General features: G+C 50.3%; 1 protein-coding gene across 1 annotated transcript in view; it reads right to left on the reverse strand.

Moving 5' to 3' along the window:
* Positions 1-410: 410 nt before the first annotated feature.
* Positions 411-16,459, reverse strand: part of LCK (LCK proto-oncogene, Src family tyrosine kinase) — a 21,236-nt gene continuing 5,187 nt past the window's right edge. Inside the window, exons 2-13 of the mRNA XM_029947378.1 lie at positions 8,743-8,852; positions 8,395-8,476; positions 8,097-8,187; positions 7,778-7,876; positions 7,542-7,645; positions 7,250-7,399; positions 6,800-6,952; positions 6,478-6,657; positions 4,093-4,169; positions 3,820-3,973; positions 3,604-3,735; positions 411-1,066 (exon numbers count right to left, since the gene is read on the reverse strand). Coding sequence (XP_029803238.1) covers positions 864-1,066; positions 3,604-3,735; positions 3,820-3,973; positions 4,093-4,169; positions 6,478-6,657; positions 6,800-6,952; positions 7,250-7,399; positions 7,542-7,645; positions 7,778-7,876; positions 8,097-8,187; positions 8,395-8,476; positions 8,743-8,847 — 1,530 coding nt within the window. The 5' untranslated portion in view covers positions 8,848-8,852 and the 3' untranslated portion in view covers positions 411-863. The remainder of the gene's footprint in view (positions 1,067-3,603; positions 3,736-3,819; positions 3,974-4,092; positions 4,170-6,477; positions 6,658-6,799; positions 6,953-7,249; positions 7,400-7,541; positions 7,646-7,777; positions 7,877-8,096; positions 8,188-8,394; positions 8,477-8,742; positions 8,853-16,459) is intronic.

A 16,459-nucleotide genomic window follows, 5' to 3' on the forward strand; every position in this document is an offset into this window, starting at 1 on the left:
TCAATAAATATTTGCCAAATGAGTGAATTAATTCAATGTTTAAAAACATCTTGAAGGCGAACCAAAACATATTTGAGTACAAATCTAGCCCCAGAATCAGCAGTTGTAAAAAATGCTATTGCTCTTACATGCTGGGAAGGGAGGGTCCTGGGATACACCCTAAGAGGTTCCGCAAAGGAGTTCATCCTTAATCCTTTGGGGTTGGGGGAGTGAAGAAGTTCAAAGAGCCCATACAGCAAAGGGTAAGAACTTCCTCACGGCCCCCCAAATTGGTAGGGCTGAAAAAAGTCCAGATATCCCCTCATCCCATCTTTCACCCCAATTTAGGGTATTTACTTTCCATCTTCTGAACCCCCACTCCTCCCTCCCAAGGAAGAGGAGATAGGAGTGGGGAGCTGAGAGACGTACAATCTTCATCCACAGAGAGTCATTTATTGAGCTCCTGATGTGTGCCAGGCACCAAGGAGGAGCGCACAGAGGTATTAGATAAGGTACAGCCTTCAAGGAGTTTCTTGATGGCTAGGGGAAAGGAAAAGGGGGCGGGCAGAAGCTGGTGTCAATCACAAGCATCTCTCTTCCCTCCGGTGGTCTTGGGAAGTAGAACGACCCCCAAGGGAACAACTTGAACAGGCGTCCAAGTCACATATGCACATGCCACACATGTACAAGACACATGTGCAGAGCCCACACAACTACAGAACCCGTGTATAAGACACAAGAAGTGTATGTGCCACACGGGGTTGGGATTCACACTCAGAGTCCATATGTGCATAGGCCACATAGGCAGGACACGAGCACCACGTCTCCCCTGGCCAGGTCAGCTAGATGGAGGGAGGGCGCCAGGCCCCGGCCGGCTAGGCCTCTCAGGGCTGGGGCTGGTACTGGCCCTCCGTGGCCGTGAAGAAGTCCTCCAGCACGCTGCGCAGGTAGTCGAAGGTGGGCCGCTCCTCCGGCCGCTCCTTCCAGCACAGCATCATGAGGTGGTAGAGCTCCTCTGGGCAGTTGTCGGGCCGCACCATGCGGTAGCCTCGCTCCAGGTTCTGAATCACCTCAGGGTTGGTCATCCCTAGAGGTTGGTGGGAGAAAGATCAGGGATCCGGGCTTTGGAAGCCCACACCAGGGGTGATGTTTAGAATATTTTAACTGGTGTCAAGATCCCAAAGGATCTTGATCTTCATCTATGGTAAGACCATACTTCAGGTACCTGCCCGATGTCAGTCATGCCACTTGAGTGTTTGCTGTGGCTTAAGCACTCAAAACACATATATGTTGAATGTGACACCTCCCCTCTTCGAGCCTCAGTTTCCTCATCTGGGAAATGGACTCAATAGTAGCTCCTACCCCTGAGACCTGTTATGAAAATTGAATGACAGTGCATATGAAGCACCAAGTATGGGCCTGGAGAGATGCTGCATGAAGAATATCTGTGATGATTATGATCTGGTGGGGAGAGATGGTGGTGGGTCAGGGCCCAAGGCAGGATGGGAGCTCACAGACAGCACAGTGGTGAGGCTTCTCTGGCGGTGGAACCAGGCACATGAGATGCTGCATCGGGAAGCCAGATGGACCTTGAACCCCAGCAAAGCCGACTCTGTGTAAGGTAGATTCACCGGACCCCTCTGTGACCCAGATTAAATAATTTGGGGGCTGATTCCTTTAAGCCAGGAAATTCGAGGACACAAACCAGCAAACTAAGCACTCATGGCTAGAGTCAAGAGTGCAAACTCATAGTCTACACCCAGCTTAAATATAGCCCATAGACCTACTTCAGTTTAGTCCCTATAGTGTCTTTAAAGAATGTGAATCAATCATCAATATTTGGATATGGGCAAATTTTCCTAAAATTCCAAGTTTTGGCTTCTCTTGAAAAAAGAAAAGATCTGTTTGGGGGGTTCCTATGTCTTAGTAGCAACCATCGTCTGGAGCAGATGCAAGTCTACCCAGGTCCCCATTACTTCTCATTATCTCCTTGACCCTGAAGCCATATGTCTATTCCCATTTATTGTCATGCTTGCAATCCTTTTCTTCTTCTTCTTTTTCTTTTTTATCTAATGTTTTATTTATTTTTGAGAGAGAGAGAGAGAGAGAGAGAGAGACGTGTGAGTGGGGGGGGGTAGTCAGAGAGAGAGAGAGAGAGAGACACAGAATCCGAAGCGGGATTCAGGCTCTGAGCTAGCTGTCAGCACAGAGTCCGACGCGGGGCTTGAACCCACATTGATCATGACCTGAGCCAAAGCCAGACGCTCAACCGACTGAGCCACCCAGGTGCTCCCCACTTTTTTAAAATATATTTTTTAAGTAGACTCTCTGCCAATGCGGTGCTTGAACTCATGACCCTGAGATCAAGAGCCATATGCTCTACTGACTGAGCCAGCCAGCTGCCCCAGTGCTTTGTTTCTTCTGACAGAGAAATTCTCTGTGGGTTGACCCCTATGGGCACCGTGGAGGGGCAGTGAGGACACTTAGCATGATGACTGGAATGCGGTTCTAGCCCCGGTGCTGCCCCTGGATTCTGTAATGGGGCAAATCCTGGGCAGGGAAGTCCTCCTTCCTAGGAGCCAAGCTCTATACATGTTGCTCCCGGGGTATGTGAAGCATCTGCGTATCTGGCCACTGTGCTCTGTGACCTCTCTGCTCTGTCTTTGTGTTCCATTTCCTTTCCCCATAGTTTCCTAGCAAGTTGCTTTCAAAAATTCCATCTGTCTTGGCTGAATTCAGGGGTAAAAGACTTTGTCCAGGAGCTAGAGGGTAGGAATTAGTTATTTACACGTCTCTCTCCTTCTTTAGATGGAAAGTTTCAGAGGGAAGGGAAGTCAGCATTTAGTGAGCACCTACAGGGAGTCAAACGCTTTTACAAATAGTCTTATTTTTTTATATCAGGAAACTGAGGCCCAGAGAGGTGAAGTCACCTGCCTAAAGTCACTTGCTCAAAATGGTGATTAATAATAAAACCTAACACTCTTCAGGCCCCTGGGTGGCTCAGTCGGTTAAGTGCCTGACTCTTGATTTTGGCTCAGGTCATGATCTCACGGTTCGTGGGTTCGAGCCCTGCATCGGGCTCTGTGGTGACTGTGCAGAGCCTGCTGAGAATTCTGTCTCCCTCTCTCTCCCTGCCCCTCCCCTGCTCTCCCTCTCCCTCTCCCTCTCTCAAATAAATAAACATTTACTTTTTTAAAATAATAAAACCTAATAGTCTTAAGTGCTTAGTATGAGCTAGGTACTGTTCTAACCTCATAATTTACAGATGAGGAGAGAAAGAATGATGTGATCAAACCCAAACAGAAAGTTGGCATCAGTGGCAGATGGTAATAAAGACAGGCTTCTTGCCTCTCGAACCAGATTCTCTTCTGCCATCCTAGGCTGCCTGTGTCCGAACTAAAGAAAAGATCTGGGGTTATTGAAGGAGGAGAGAAATCGACACAGAGATGGACTCTAGCCCCGGGAGGTGTGGCACCTGACTGGGCATGCTGGAGTCCTGAGTGAATATAAGAAAAGCAGTTAGAAAGATTTAGATCCTGAACTAGGGACGCATGAAGTGAGTAGAAAGACATGTATTTGCTGCTCTTCCCCATTACTTTTTCACCTCCTGCCCTTGGCCCTGACCTGGGTAAGGGATGCGGCCATGGGTGACAATCTCCGTCAGTAGGATCCCAAAAGACCACACGTCCGACTTGATGGTGAATGTCCCGTAGTTAATGGCTTCTGGCGCTGTCCACTTAATGGGAAACTTGGCCCCTGGAGGGAGGCAGAGGGAGGTCACCTGGGTCTCCTTGGCCAGACCCTGCAGGCCCCAGATTTCGCTTGTATCCCACACCTTACCCTCCCTGGCTGTGTACTCATTGTCCTCAATGAGGCGTGCTAGGCCAAAGTCTGCGATCTTGCAGCTCAGGGTGTCCGACACCAGGATATTGGCAGCCCTCAAGTCACGGTGGATATAATTCCGCTCTTCAATGAATGCCATGCCCTCTGCAATCTGCAGGCCAGGGAGGAGGTCAGCAGTCCTGGACCAGACTTCCTTACCTACCTTCCCCCCTCCCCCCGCCCCCACCGCCCCGAGGTGTGCACTGTCCAGCTCCTCCCCAGTCTCCTTACTTGGGCTGCCATGTCCAAGAGTTTGTTGATGGTCAGCTTGATGCCTGGAGGGGTCTTGAGGAAATCCACCAGGCTCCCTGTGAGCAGAAGCAAAAGTTGCTGACTCAAGTTGCCCCAGCAGAAAGCTCCCATACCCTTCTCCCTTTACTGGCTATTTAGAAGTAGCATCTGACATGTGGAAAGAAGAGTAGGGGTGAGAATGGAGGAGTGTGCATTCAGAGCGAGGATGCCCAGGATATACGAAGTCTTTTCCCAGGGACTAGGATGGAGCATGCTTAGAGAAGTCTGTAAGCTTCTTATCAGCAGTAAGGTAGAGCTCGGTGTCCTCCCCCAGGTGTCCAAAACCCTGCATGGTCTACATTTACAGTTGCTTCTCTTTCCTCCACTTCTGCCTCTTTCACTCCATCCACCCTAGACAATTTTGAGATTTTTCATATAGAGCACTGAGCTCTCACCCCAAAGTGTCTTCGTCCCATCTCTGCCTGCTAAAACTTCTACTTTCCATTCATGACCCAGCTAGACTAGTCCTCTAGAAAGTCTCTCTAGGTCCTACCAAGCCTAATAAGTCACATCGTTATCTACATTCCCCATGGCAAGCTGGAATTTTCCCATGGCAAAACTGGTCTTCCTAGAGCTTGTGCCACATACCTAAAATGAGGTTTCCCTGATAGCGGGAACATTGTTTTGTCCATCCATGCTCCCAGTGCCCAGCCCGAAGTTAGCAGTGATAAATGTGTGCTGAACGTATTTCATGGAGTATGGAACGAGCTGCCTAGGGGCCTGAGGGATTATGTCTGGTAATAGAGGGTGACTAGGAGATAACTAGGGATGGAAGTTGCTAGAACAGAGCTAATAATTGCTAGCCCTTCTCAAGAGATTAAAACCCTGTGTAAAGATGGCAGCAACCTGGGGTGCCTGGTGGCTCAGTCTGTTAAGCGTCTGAATCTTCATTTCAGCTCAGGTCATGATCTCACGGTTCGTGGAATCCAGCCCTGAGTCAAGCTCTGCACTGACAGCATTGGGATTCTCTCTCTCTCTCTCTCTCTCTCTCTCTCTCTCTCTCTCAAAATAAATAAACGTTTAAAGACGGCACCAGCCTAAGTGTTTCCACTCCGAGTGCTGAATTAGTCACCAAAGATAAAAGCCTCACCCAGACACAGCAAATATATGGGCACGTCCTGCCACTCCTGCATCCGGTCCATGGCAGATGCTGGTAATCAATCCTAGCACTCACGTCCAATGAGCCTCAGAATTCTCCTTAGCACAGAACTCCAAGCAACAACCATTTGAACTTGACCCACATGGTAAAACCGATTTGCTACTCCCAGAATCCTTTAGCCAAAACACAGACAGATCTTATACTCCCAAGGAATCAGAGCCAGATGACAACAACAAATTTATTGAGCAGACACTATTCTAACTGCTCTATATACACTGACTCTTTCATCCTCAGAAAGGCCCTGTAAAGGGGCACCTGGGTGGCTCAGTCGGTTAAGCGTCCGGCTTCGGCTCAGGTCATGATCTCACGGTTTGTGAGTTCGAGCCCCACATCAGGCTCTCTGCTGACAGCTAGCTCAGAGCCTGGAGCCTGCTTCGGATTCTGTATCTCCCTCTCTCTCTGGCCCTTCCCTGCTCGCGCTGTCTTTGTCTGTCTCTCAAAAATAAACATTAAAAAAAAATTTAAATAAAGGCCCTGTGAAAAAGTTACTATTGTGTTACTACCACCATTTTACAGATGAGGAAGCCATAGCAGAGAGAAGTGAAGTGACTGGCCCAACGCCACACAATCGCAAAGGCAAGGTTCTAATACAGGCAGTCAGATCCTAGAGCCCTTAATGACTACTCTAAAGTATTTCTGGGTGAGCCAGAAATAAAATGAGCACCAGAGACAGGATGGGGACTTAGCGTGAGTCACACAGCAAATCAGTGGCAAAGGTGGGCCTAGAAACTTCTATCCACCTCCCTGAGGACTCTCATTCTGTCCAAAGGAGGGCAAGGGGCTCACCTAGAACTGAAAAAGAGAGAATTGGGGAAGATCTGCCCTCCCAAGGCTCAGGATCAAAAGGAAGAGAGAAATGGGGCTAGGGACCCACTCAAAAAATCAAGCATCCTGAGATCAAGGTAGGGTTTTGAAAAAGGCAAACAGGATTGCAGGTCAGGGAAGATAAGTCAAAGCTCTTCCAGAGCCTGCAACTTTAGGTTATGATCCTAGACAGGCTCAGACATCACACCCTCTTCTCCTCCTTGGTGGTGAGCCTTTAGGGGACCAGAAAAACTAGAAACCCTCAGTGCTGAGCCCAGCGAAATGGCAGATCTCCATCCTCCATTCAGGGACGGAGGTAATAGCAGCGCCCCCCAGCGGTCGATGACAGTGGCGGCACCTACCATTCTCCATGTATTCCGTTATGATGTAGATGGGCTCCTGGGTGACCACCGCGTAAAGCCGGACCAGCCTCTGGTGTTGTAGCTGCTTCATGAGGTTGGCCTCGGCCAGGAAGGCGTCGGGGGACATGCTGCCCTGCTTCAGGCTCTTCACTGCTACCTTTGTGTGCCCGTTGTAGTACCCTGGGGCGGGGAGGGGCTGGGGAGTCACAGGGAGCCCAAGCACCCAGGTAGCTGCCAGGACATTCCCTGGGGACTCTCACGACATCAGTGGAAGCCTCCCCTCCCCCCCCCCTTCCCCGGCAGCCTGGAAGGCCTCACTCACCCATCCACACTTCCCCGAACTGGCCAGCCCCCAGCCGCTCCACCAGCTTCAGCGTCTCCCTGGGAACCTCCCACTCGTCCTCCCACCAAGGTTTCTGGGGCTTTTGGGTCTGGCAGGGGCGACTCAAACGCGTGCACAGCCCGTCCGAATTATCTACGAGGACAAGGGAGGGGGTTAGGGCCGTCAGTGCGGCGGAACTCGGTGCCCCCACTCAGTCCCCACCTGGCCAAGTCCCCGTCCAGGGGAAAGGCACTGGCAGGGGAGGTGTGAGGCTGTCACTCGACACCTGGGCTGTCGGGTGCCGCACCTCACCCACTGCGTGGGGGATGAAGGAGCACACTGAGAGATGGGCGCAGAGTACCCCAGAAAGGAGCTTAGGGGAGGCAGGTTGGTAGGGCACAGGTGAAGGCGCCTGAGGGGCACGTCTGAGGGGCTCCCGCCCGGGCTCACTGGTGTAATGGCGGACCAGCTCGTGGAGGCCGGGAAAAGTGATGCGGGGGGAGATGTAGAAGCCGCCTTTGTCCAGGTTACGGATCTTGTAATGTTTCACCACTTCTCCCTGGTTCTGGTCGAAGTCCCTCACGGACAGGGAAAACGATCCTGGATGAAAGGATGGGTGAAAGAGTGTAAAAAGAGGGAGAGGACGTGCCCCGCGAGGGGCGCCCCCAGTCCCGCGCCCCTTCCCCGGGATCCCGGGGCCCACGCCCCGGCCCCGCCCCCGCGGCCCCGCCCAGCCGCTCACCCGCGGTGCTCTCGCTTTCCCGGATCAGGAAGGAGCCGTGCGTGTTCCCGGGCGCCAGGAGCTGACGTTCCGCGTCCTTTCGGCTCAGGTTCTTGAAGAACCAGCTGCCCAAAGCAGAAGCGAAGGCCGTCTTGTGTTGTTGGTCGGTTCCTCCTCCGTCACCCTCAGGCATTCACCTCTACCCCCTAGCACCCCTCCTCTGCTCGCATCCTTCGCCACGAGGAGTCCCCACTTACGGTTCGGGCTCCAGGCTGTTCGCTTTGGCCACGAAGTTGAAGGGGATGAAACCTTCCTGGCCCGTGGTCAGGGACTGCGCCTTCCACCACTCGCCGTTCCTGCGCGACAGAGGCGGTCAGTGGGGTCGGGTTGGCTTTGGATTCGGCTGGACACCTTCAGATCCCCCAGTTACACCATGCCACCTCCCCTCCCCCCCCCAGGTCAGCACTCCGGTGCCTCCCATTTTGTCCCAAGGGCTCCCGCCGAGGGTACAGGGGATCCCTGCTCCCTCCCATGCTCCCGTGGGGCAAGGATGGGTGGCGTGGAGAGGGCACTCACTGCTCCAGGATACGGAGCTGTTCACCCTTCTCGAAGCCCAGGTCTCCATCGTGAGAGGGCTCATAGCTGTGCAGAGCGATAACCAGGTTGTCTGTAAAGGCAGCGGGGGGGGGGGGGGGGGAGTTCAGGGAAAACCAGCCTGAATAGGCTGGAAGCACAGAGTTCAAGAGTTACAGGGCAGCGGAGAAGATCAGGGGCAAGAGAAGCAAGACAAGGCAGAGAATGGATAGGGGAATGGAGGGCGACAGCTAAGGACCCACAGGCCTTAATTTTCAGGCCCCGCTGTTGGTGAGGTCACCTTGCAATGGTGAGGCCGGGGGATTGGAGCCTTCGTAGGTAACTAGTGGATCCCTCACATCAGAGCCATTCCGCATGGGCAGCTGTAGGGTGGGGGTGAAAATGGGGTCAGAGAGCAAGAAACAGGTCAGATGCTGGCTCTCCTCCCCACTGTTCTTATGCAGCTTGGCTGGGTCTCGTCCCTGAATTTGCCAGTTACTTAGAAGAGTCCCTTCCCCTCTCTGGGCCTCCCTTCCTTTCTGTTTTCCAAGGGGAGGGGACACTGTTATTCCAGGGGTAGTCCATTTCTTCCTTCCGGTTTGTGTCCTCCCCCAGACTCCCTTGCCAAGTCCCCTGTCTTGCCTCTTACCGTGGCCTTGCCATCCAGTGGGACTATTGGGTAATGGCAGTTCTCGCACACATCGATGTTTTCCATCCAGTCATCTTCAGGGTTTGAGCTGCAGCTACAGCCCATGGTCCCTGGGGTAACAGAGAGGGGGCTGAAGGGGCTCCCCCAAGATCTACTTCCGTGACAGCAGACATCCTAGGGCCTTGCCCTGGGAATTTCCACAAGTACCTGAGATCATCAGGCCCCCAGCCCCCATTCACCAGCCACAGAAAAGGTGAAATGAGGTCCTAGCTCCAGACGGGTGCTCCCTTTGAGCCCCCAGACCACAAGTAAAGTCACACATGGGCCCCCACTGAGCCCAAAGCCCGCCCTCCCACCTGGGGTGGGCAAACCGCCACAGCTACCTTTGTTAGTCTACTTGCCCACTTCCTGCCTCTCCCCCAACCCTCTCTCTCTCTATCTCTCTCTCTCTCTCTCTCTCTCTCTCTCTCTCTCTGCCCATCCCCCATGTTGGAGGAATACCTACTAGAGTTCACACACACTTCCCCAGGCACTAGGGGAGACCCGAATTTTAATCCTCCCCTACCAGAGAGGTGTGTGCATCCCACATCCTATTTACAATTCCCCTTTCTAGCCAAGGAAGCCAGCCAAATGGCAGGCTCCTGCTCCCTAAGGTCAGCGGTCAGGTCCCAGCCCCTGCCCCCAACCCCCACAACAACAAGTCTCCTTCAAAAGATTCTTTCTGATTCTCACCAGCAGAAAACCCGTCAGCAACACTACTGACCATAACTTTTCAATTTGTTAGCTTGCTTAAACAGTGGAAACTTTCTGTCAGGTGGAAATCAAACAGAACACAGAACCTCATAAATAAAGCAGGTGAAAGGGGGGCTGTTCTGCCTGAAACAGAGGGGTGTTGTGAAGCCCCCAGGAGTCCTGGGAGGGCCTCCTTCCTTAGGGCTGCTTTTCAGAGCTGCTTAGAAAGCACTAGTCCTCAGATAAAATTTACCATTCGAGACCCTTTAATATCAAGATCAAATCCACCTCCAGTCTATTCTGCTACACACATGCACACACGCGTGCATGCACGCGCACACACACACACAGAGGCTTCATTTTGAGCTACTCTTGCCTTTTCCAAACACCCCATGCTATCTTCTTACTCCGTACCTTTGCACGCATGGCTCCCTGCCTTGAAGGCTCACTTGTCTACCTACTGAACTAACCCAGCATTCAAGGCTCAGCTCAAATATCACCTACTCTGTGAAGCCCTCCTGGCAACACTCTGCTCAAACAGAGTTGTCCACTTAGCACCGAGTACCATGACTGGACTTGTTTTATGTGTCAGTCCCACTGCATGTCCCACTCCCTTGATGAGATGGGAGATTCATCCAGAACGGGCCCTATGGTTTATTTGCCTAAATGCCTAGCACCCAGAACTAGTTGTCATTAATAAATGTTGACTGGTATGTGGAGGGTTCATGCATCCCACGTGCCAGCATCTTAGAAGCCACCAAGTCTAACTTCTGATTTTAGATGAACAAACTGAGCCCAGAGAGGCCTCACGCCATGTAGGGGCACCTGGGTGATTCAGTTAAGTGGCCGATTCTTGATTTCAGCTCAGGTCATGATCTCACAGTTCATGGAATTTGAGCCCTACATTGGGCTTTGCATGGAGCATGGAACCTGTTTGAGATTCTCTCTCTCTCTCCTCTCTCTCTCTCTCTTTCTGTCCCTCCCCCACTCATGGGCTCTCTGTCTCTTTCCCTCTCTCTCTCAAAAATAAATAAACTTAAAAAACAAACCCTCACACAACCAACTTGAGACAGTACAAAGCTGAAAATACTAATCCATGCTGGGACCCAGTGGAAGTGGAGAGTAATGCAGGGATACGGGGTTTGCAAGACTTAAGGACACGTGTCAGTTATATCTCAATAAAAAAAAAAAAAAGACTCAGGATCCCTGGCTGGCTGAGCTCAAGCCCCACGCTGGGTGTAGAGATTACTTGGAAATAAAATCTTAAAAAACAAACAAGCAAACAAAACAAAAAACTCCAAGACAGGCCTCACAGCCAGAGAGACCTGTGTTCAAACCCCGGTTCTGACACTTACTGTAGGACTGCTGAAATCATTCTTCCTAAGCTTCACTTTTCCTCTTCTGTCAGATGGGGATCAGCATCCCTTTCTCATAAGCTTGCACAAATGTTAGCTTAGTTCAGAGCTTAGAAAGAGTTCCACCACTGCTCATTTTGCCCTCCCAGCCTCTACTCTGGAGGGTGAGAGAATGGAACTGGTAGATAATCTTCTTTGCTTGAAACTCATGTTTGTTTGTTTTTAAGTTTATTTATTTTGGGGCACCTGGGTAGCTCAGTTGGTTGAGTGTCCAACTTCAGCTCAGATCCTAATCTCACAGTTCGTGGGTTCGAGCCCACGTCAGGCTCTGTGCTGACCGCTGGCTCAGAGCCTGGAGCCTGTCTTCAGATTCTGTGTCTCCCTCTCTCTGACCCTCCCCTGCTCACACTGTCTTTCTCTTTCTCTCTCTCTCAAAAATAAATGAAATATTTTTTTTTAATTTTTTAAGTTTATTTATTTTAAGAGAGAGAGACAGAGAGTGAGAGAGGGAGAGAGAGAATCCCAAGCAGGCTCCGCACTGTCAGTGCAGAGCCTGATGCAGGGCTCAATCTCAGGAACCGTGAGATCATGACCTGAGCCGAAATCAAGAGTTAGACGTTTAAACAGTCACCCAGGCGCCCCTTCGGAGTCACATTTCTTAAACTGAGATACTCAGAGCCCTTCATGGATACTAGAAGTCATGGGTGGGTATCTTCCCAGAACATGAGTGTCAGTCACTTGGCCTTATTCATAGAGTTAAACAAACATAGATCTATTATGGAAGAAAATGTAAAATGTACATGGAGCTTTAAGCCAAATCAAGAGACATCCAAGGACAACGATACACAGTCACTCTCCCTTCTACTGTGAGGAGGCCTGGCGTGTGGGGGAGAGACATTTGAAAATTCTGCTCAACCAGAATCCACCCATCTGTGGCTGTAAATGGCTTTTTGACAGCTAATTGTATTATGGCTAGGGACTAATGAGCAGCAGACGCCTCCAGAGAAGCACTGAGATCAATCTGGAAGCAGCCTAAGACAGGCTGAGCGATCTGGGGAGGCCGTGAGCATCCTGTTTGTGATATTCAAACAAGCCTCGGAGATCACAGGTTGATCGTACAGTAGAGACAACGCCATATCAGATGGTGTTGGACTTAGACCGTAGGGCACTCCCAGGCTGACATTCGCAGAGGCTTCAGAAAAGAATAAGAAGCAGATGAGAAAAGTTTGGGGTGGCGGGAAGGGGATGAATTTGAGTGCGGGACTGAGGCGAAGCCAGTGGAAGGACCCAAAGGAGTCCAGGCTGGAGATCACAGGGCTGGTAGCTGGAGCCCGGTCCAGGCTAGAGTCACACGGTGAGGGGAAAAGAGCCAAAGGCCTCAGACCAAGGTCCAGGACAGCTTGCAGACAGGACCTATATATCATGGACTAAATCTGGGCCTGCCAGAGAGGACCTGACACTGGGGCTGGGGGGCGCCTGTGTGGCTCAGTCAGTTTAGCTTCAGACTTTTGTTTTCTTTCTTCTAATTTTTTAACACTTAGTCACTTAAAAAAATTTTAATGTTTATTTATCATTGAGAGAGACAGAGAGATAGAGCATGAGCAGGGGAGGGGGAGAGAGAAAGGGAGACAGAGTCCGAAGCAGGATCCAGGCTCTGAGTTGTCAGCACAGAGCCCGACGTGGGGTTTGAACTCACGAGTGGTGAGAGCATGACCTGAGCTGAAGTTGGATGCTCAACTGACAGAGCCACCCAGGTGCCCCAGACTTTTTTTTTTCCTTAAACAAAGCTGGGATTTTTTTCAAGTTTATTTATTTTTAGGTAGGGGGAGGAGCAGAGAGGGAGGGAGAGACCTAAGCAGCTCCTTGCTGTCAGCCAGATACAGGGCTTAAACTCATGAACCCACGAAATCCTGACTTGAGCTGAAATCAAGAGTCGGATGCTTAATCCACTGAGTCACCCAGGTGCTTCAAGCATCAGACTCTTGATCTCAGCTTGGGTCTTGATCTCAGGGCTGTGAGTTTGGCCCATGTCAGGCCCACATTGAGCATGGAGCCTACTTTAAAAAATGAGGGGGGCGGGGGCCTGGGTGGCTAAGGTGGGTGAGCCTCCCACTTGGACTCAGGTCATGATCTCAAGGTTTGTGAGTCCAAGCCCAGCGTCAGGCTCTGTGCTGACAGGTCAGAGCCTGGAGCCTGCTTCAGATTCTGTGTCTCCCTCTGTCATTCTTTCCCTCCCCTGCTTTTGCTCTCTCTATTTCTATCTCTCTCTCAAAACGTGCAAGCAAACAAACATTTTTTTATTTTTTTTTATTTTTTTAATGTTTTATTTACTTTTGATACAGAGAGAGACAGAGCATGAGAGGGGGAGAGGCAGAGAGAGAAGGAGACACAGAACCAGAAGCAGGCTCCAGGCTCTGAGCTAGCGGTCAGCACAGAGCCTGATGCAAGGCTTGAACCCACGAACGTGAAATCTGACCTGAACGGAAGTCAGAGGCTTAACCGACTGAGCCACCCAGGCACCCCCAAACAAACATTTTAAAATTAAAAAAAAAAATAGCGCACCTGGGTGGCTCAGTCGGTTGAGCATCTGACTTCAGCTCGGGTCATGATCTCACAGTTCATGAGTTTGAGCCCTCCACCGGCTTGCTGCTGTCAGCACAGAGCCCACTTCGGATTCTTATCTCCCTCTCTCTTTGCCTGTCCCCTACTTAAGCTCTCTCTCCTTCTCTTCAAAATAAATAAATATTTGGGACACCCAGGTGGCTCAGTCAGTTGAGTGTCGACTTCAGCTCAGGTCACCATCTCACGGTTCTTGGTTCAAGCCCCCCATCAGGCTCTCTGCTGTCAGCTCAGAGCCCACTTTGGTCAGATCCTCTGTCCCTCTCTCTCTCTCTCTCTGTCCCTCCCCCACTCATCCTGTCTCTCTCTCTCAGAATAAATAAATAAGCATTTAAAATAAAAAACATTTAAAAATATATAAATATATCCTGGAGCCAGGAATGAGTAAGAAGTCAGTGTCTTGATTAAGCCACAAGGAACTCTAACTCTTCTGGGACTCTGATCCCCCCGACCACCCGCATTTTCTCTGTGGCTTGTCCTGTGCTCTTGGAAGCCTCCAGCAGCAGGAAGCACATCCAACCGTCGACAGAAGTCTAAGCTATGGAGTACAGGGGCTGACAGCAATCATGAGACCTCAGGATCCGGCAATGCCAGACCTGATTTTGGAGAGTAGCCTCCAGCTACTTGGGAGACCCATGTTCCCGGCAGGCCTCAGGATGATGTTGGAGGCCTGCAGATTATTTCAGTATTTCAAAAACCTGAAGGGAAATTGTACTATAATTTGTTTCTTAGTTTGACAAATTATATGATTGTTTCTTCAATGCATACTTGATTAAGTCTCTGATTAAAATTTGAATTAGGAAACAAGAAAATGAGTACCTAAACAAAGTAACTTCAAAACCATGAGACCTGGGAGGTGGGGACTACAACAGGGAAAAAGGGCAAAGGAGTCTGGGAGGGAAGAGGTCAGCAACACGAGTGTAATTTATCAGCCTTGCTTTAAAGATGGAGAAGCTGGGCGATCAGAGAGGTTAAGTGATTTTCCCAATAGCACATGAGGGATCTAGGCAGAGGTGGAACTCAAATTGGGACCCTGCCTCCCTCATCAAGGTATTCTCCTCTACTCTTTACTCCTCGGGAAGTCTAAAGGGGGTGAAGGACCCTGAGGGGTCATGGAGGAAACAGGGCAAGGGAGGCAGGTCTGACCCATTCTTCATCAAAAATTTGATCACTGTGCTGTTAACAAAGGTTTTTTTCTGCAAGACAATTCTCATTCCACCTAGAATGCATGTTGCTGAGCGTACACTGACTGGTGAATGCAAGTCTGTGTATATGAAGGCAGATAATTCTGTGAACGTCGTGCTTCTGGGTGCAAACCCATGGGCTCTGTCCGAGGCTGTTGTGCAGATGGACGCATAGCAGAGTGGGGGTATGTATAGTTCGTGCCTGTCCCTGTGTAGCTGTGACATCTTATATGCATGCATCTATTTATACAGAATGTGGGTCCCATCCTTCTGGTCTTAGTTTGACAAAGATTACTGGGTAGCCAAAATAATCTAACCAGGTTAACAAATGAGGTCAGTAAAAAGAAAATCAAAATCAAATCTTAATATAAATGTTTCATCGTCTGAAAGAAAGAAAAAGGAGATGAAAACAAAACAGATCCAGAGAATCCCCAGGGCTCTCAGAACCAGCAAGGAGGGCAGATTCTGGGGTAAATGAAGCAGGACATTCTTTTCTCCCAACTCAGGAATTCAAAGTCAAATAGCAGGAAGTTTATAGATCTAGACCTCCTCTGACTCGGGTCTGTAATGTTTTCGGTCAAATTCAAAGGCTGCCCATGGTCCACAGAGCACTTTGTGCCAATTACACGTTTATTTGTTTTTGAGAGACAGAGCACAAGGTGGGGGGGTGGGGTGCAGAGAGAGAAGGAGACACAGAATCCAAAGCAGGCTCCAGGCTCTGAGCTGTCAGCACCGAGCCTCACATGGTGCTTGAACTCACAGACTGTGAGATCATGACCTAAGCTGAAGTCAGAGGCTTAACTGACTGAGCCACCCAGGCGTCCTCACTTTGTGCCAATTATAAAGAGCCACCCCTCCCTGGGGGTTCAAACTTAGAGAGCAGAGTGAGGGCTAGATGTCAGTCCCCATTCCTTCGTGACCCTCAGCATAGTGCCCCACACCCCAGCAGCGGCCCTGCTCCCACTGTGTGGAACTGATCAAAACTCCCAAGCTCCATGCAGCTCCTGCACTGGATTGTCCGAACCCAGGGCTGTTGAGGGTTCCTGTCACCATGAGTTCTGATTCTTGCCAACTTGTTCACCTTTATCAACTCCATAGACATGATCCCACCTGGCCATCTAGCATGTGTTTTGGCCCCTTTAAGAAAAAAAAAGCAACACTTTTTCTCCCCTAAACTGTAAATCTATTCATTTATTGAACATTCTGTCCAAAATGCGTGCCAGCTTCTTGCCGGGAATTCTTGGTCAAGAGCAGGCAAGCTATTCCAATGAAGACCACTATGGGACTCTGGGCCACCTTGTGGCAAAGTCTGTCAGGAATCATTGAAAACAGTGTCTCTCGGCCTTTTTCTTTGGCCACGATTTGGTTATTAGCATGGTTGTATGTGTTCAGTGATGAGCCTTGGCTATGGAGGCCTACGTAGCACCCTCATCATAGTACGGAGGAATCAGGGTTGGTAGGCATGGCAAATAATTCCTAACAGGTGAAACAGATGAGTCCTGAGTTCCTTTGTGATATAGTACCCCCTTTTTTCAAATTTTTTTTTTACGTTTTTTATTTACTTTTGAGAGAGAGAGAGAAAGCGTGAGCCAGGGAGGGTCAGAAAGAGAGGGAGACACAGAATCTGAAGCAGGCTCCAGGCTCTGAGCTAGCTGTCAGCACCGAGCCCGATGCGGGGCTCAGACCCACGAACTGAACTGTGAGATCACGACCTGAGCCGAAGCTGGATGCTTAACTGACTGAGCCACCCAGGTACCGCAATAACTCCCCCCCCCCCCCGCTTTTTTTTTAACTACGGAGAACAAAAAAGGTAAGCTTTCTCTTAAA

This window comes from Suricata suricatta, chromosome 8 (assembly GCF_006229205.1).
Source record: "Suricata suricatta isolate VVHF042 chromosome 8, meerkat_22Aug2017_6uvM2_HiC, whole genome shotgun sequence".
In the NCBI taxonomy this organism is placed as follows: domain Eukaryota; kingdom Metazoa; phylum Chordata; class Mammalia; order Carnivora; family Herpestidae; genus Suricata; species Suricata suricatta.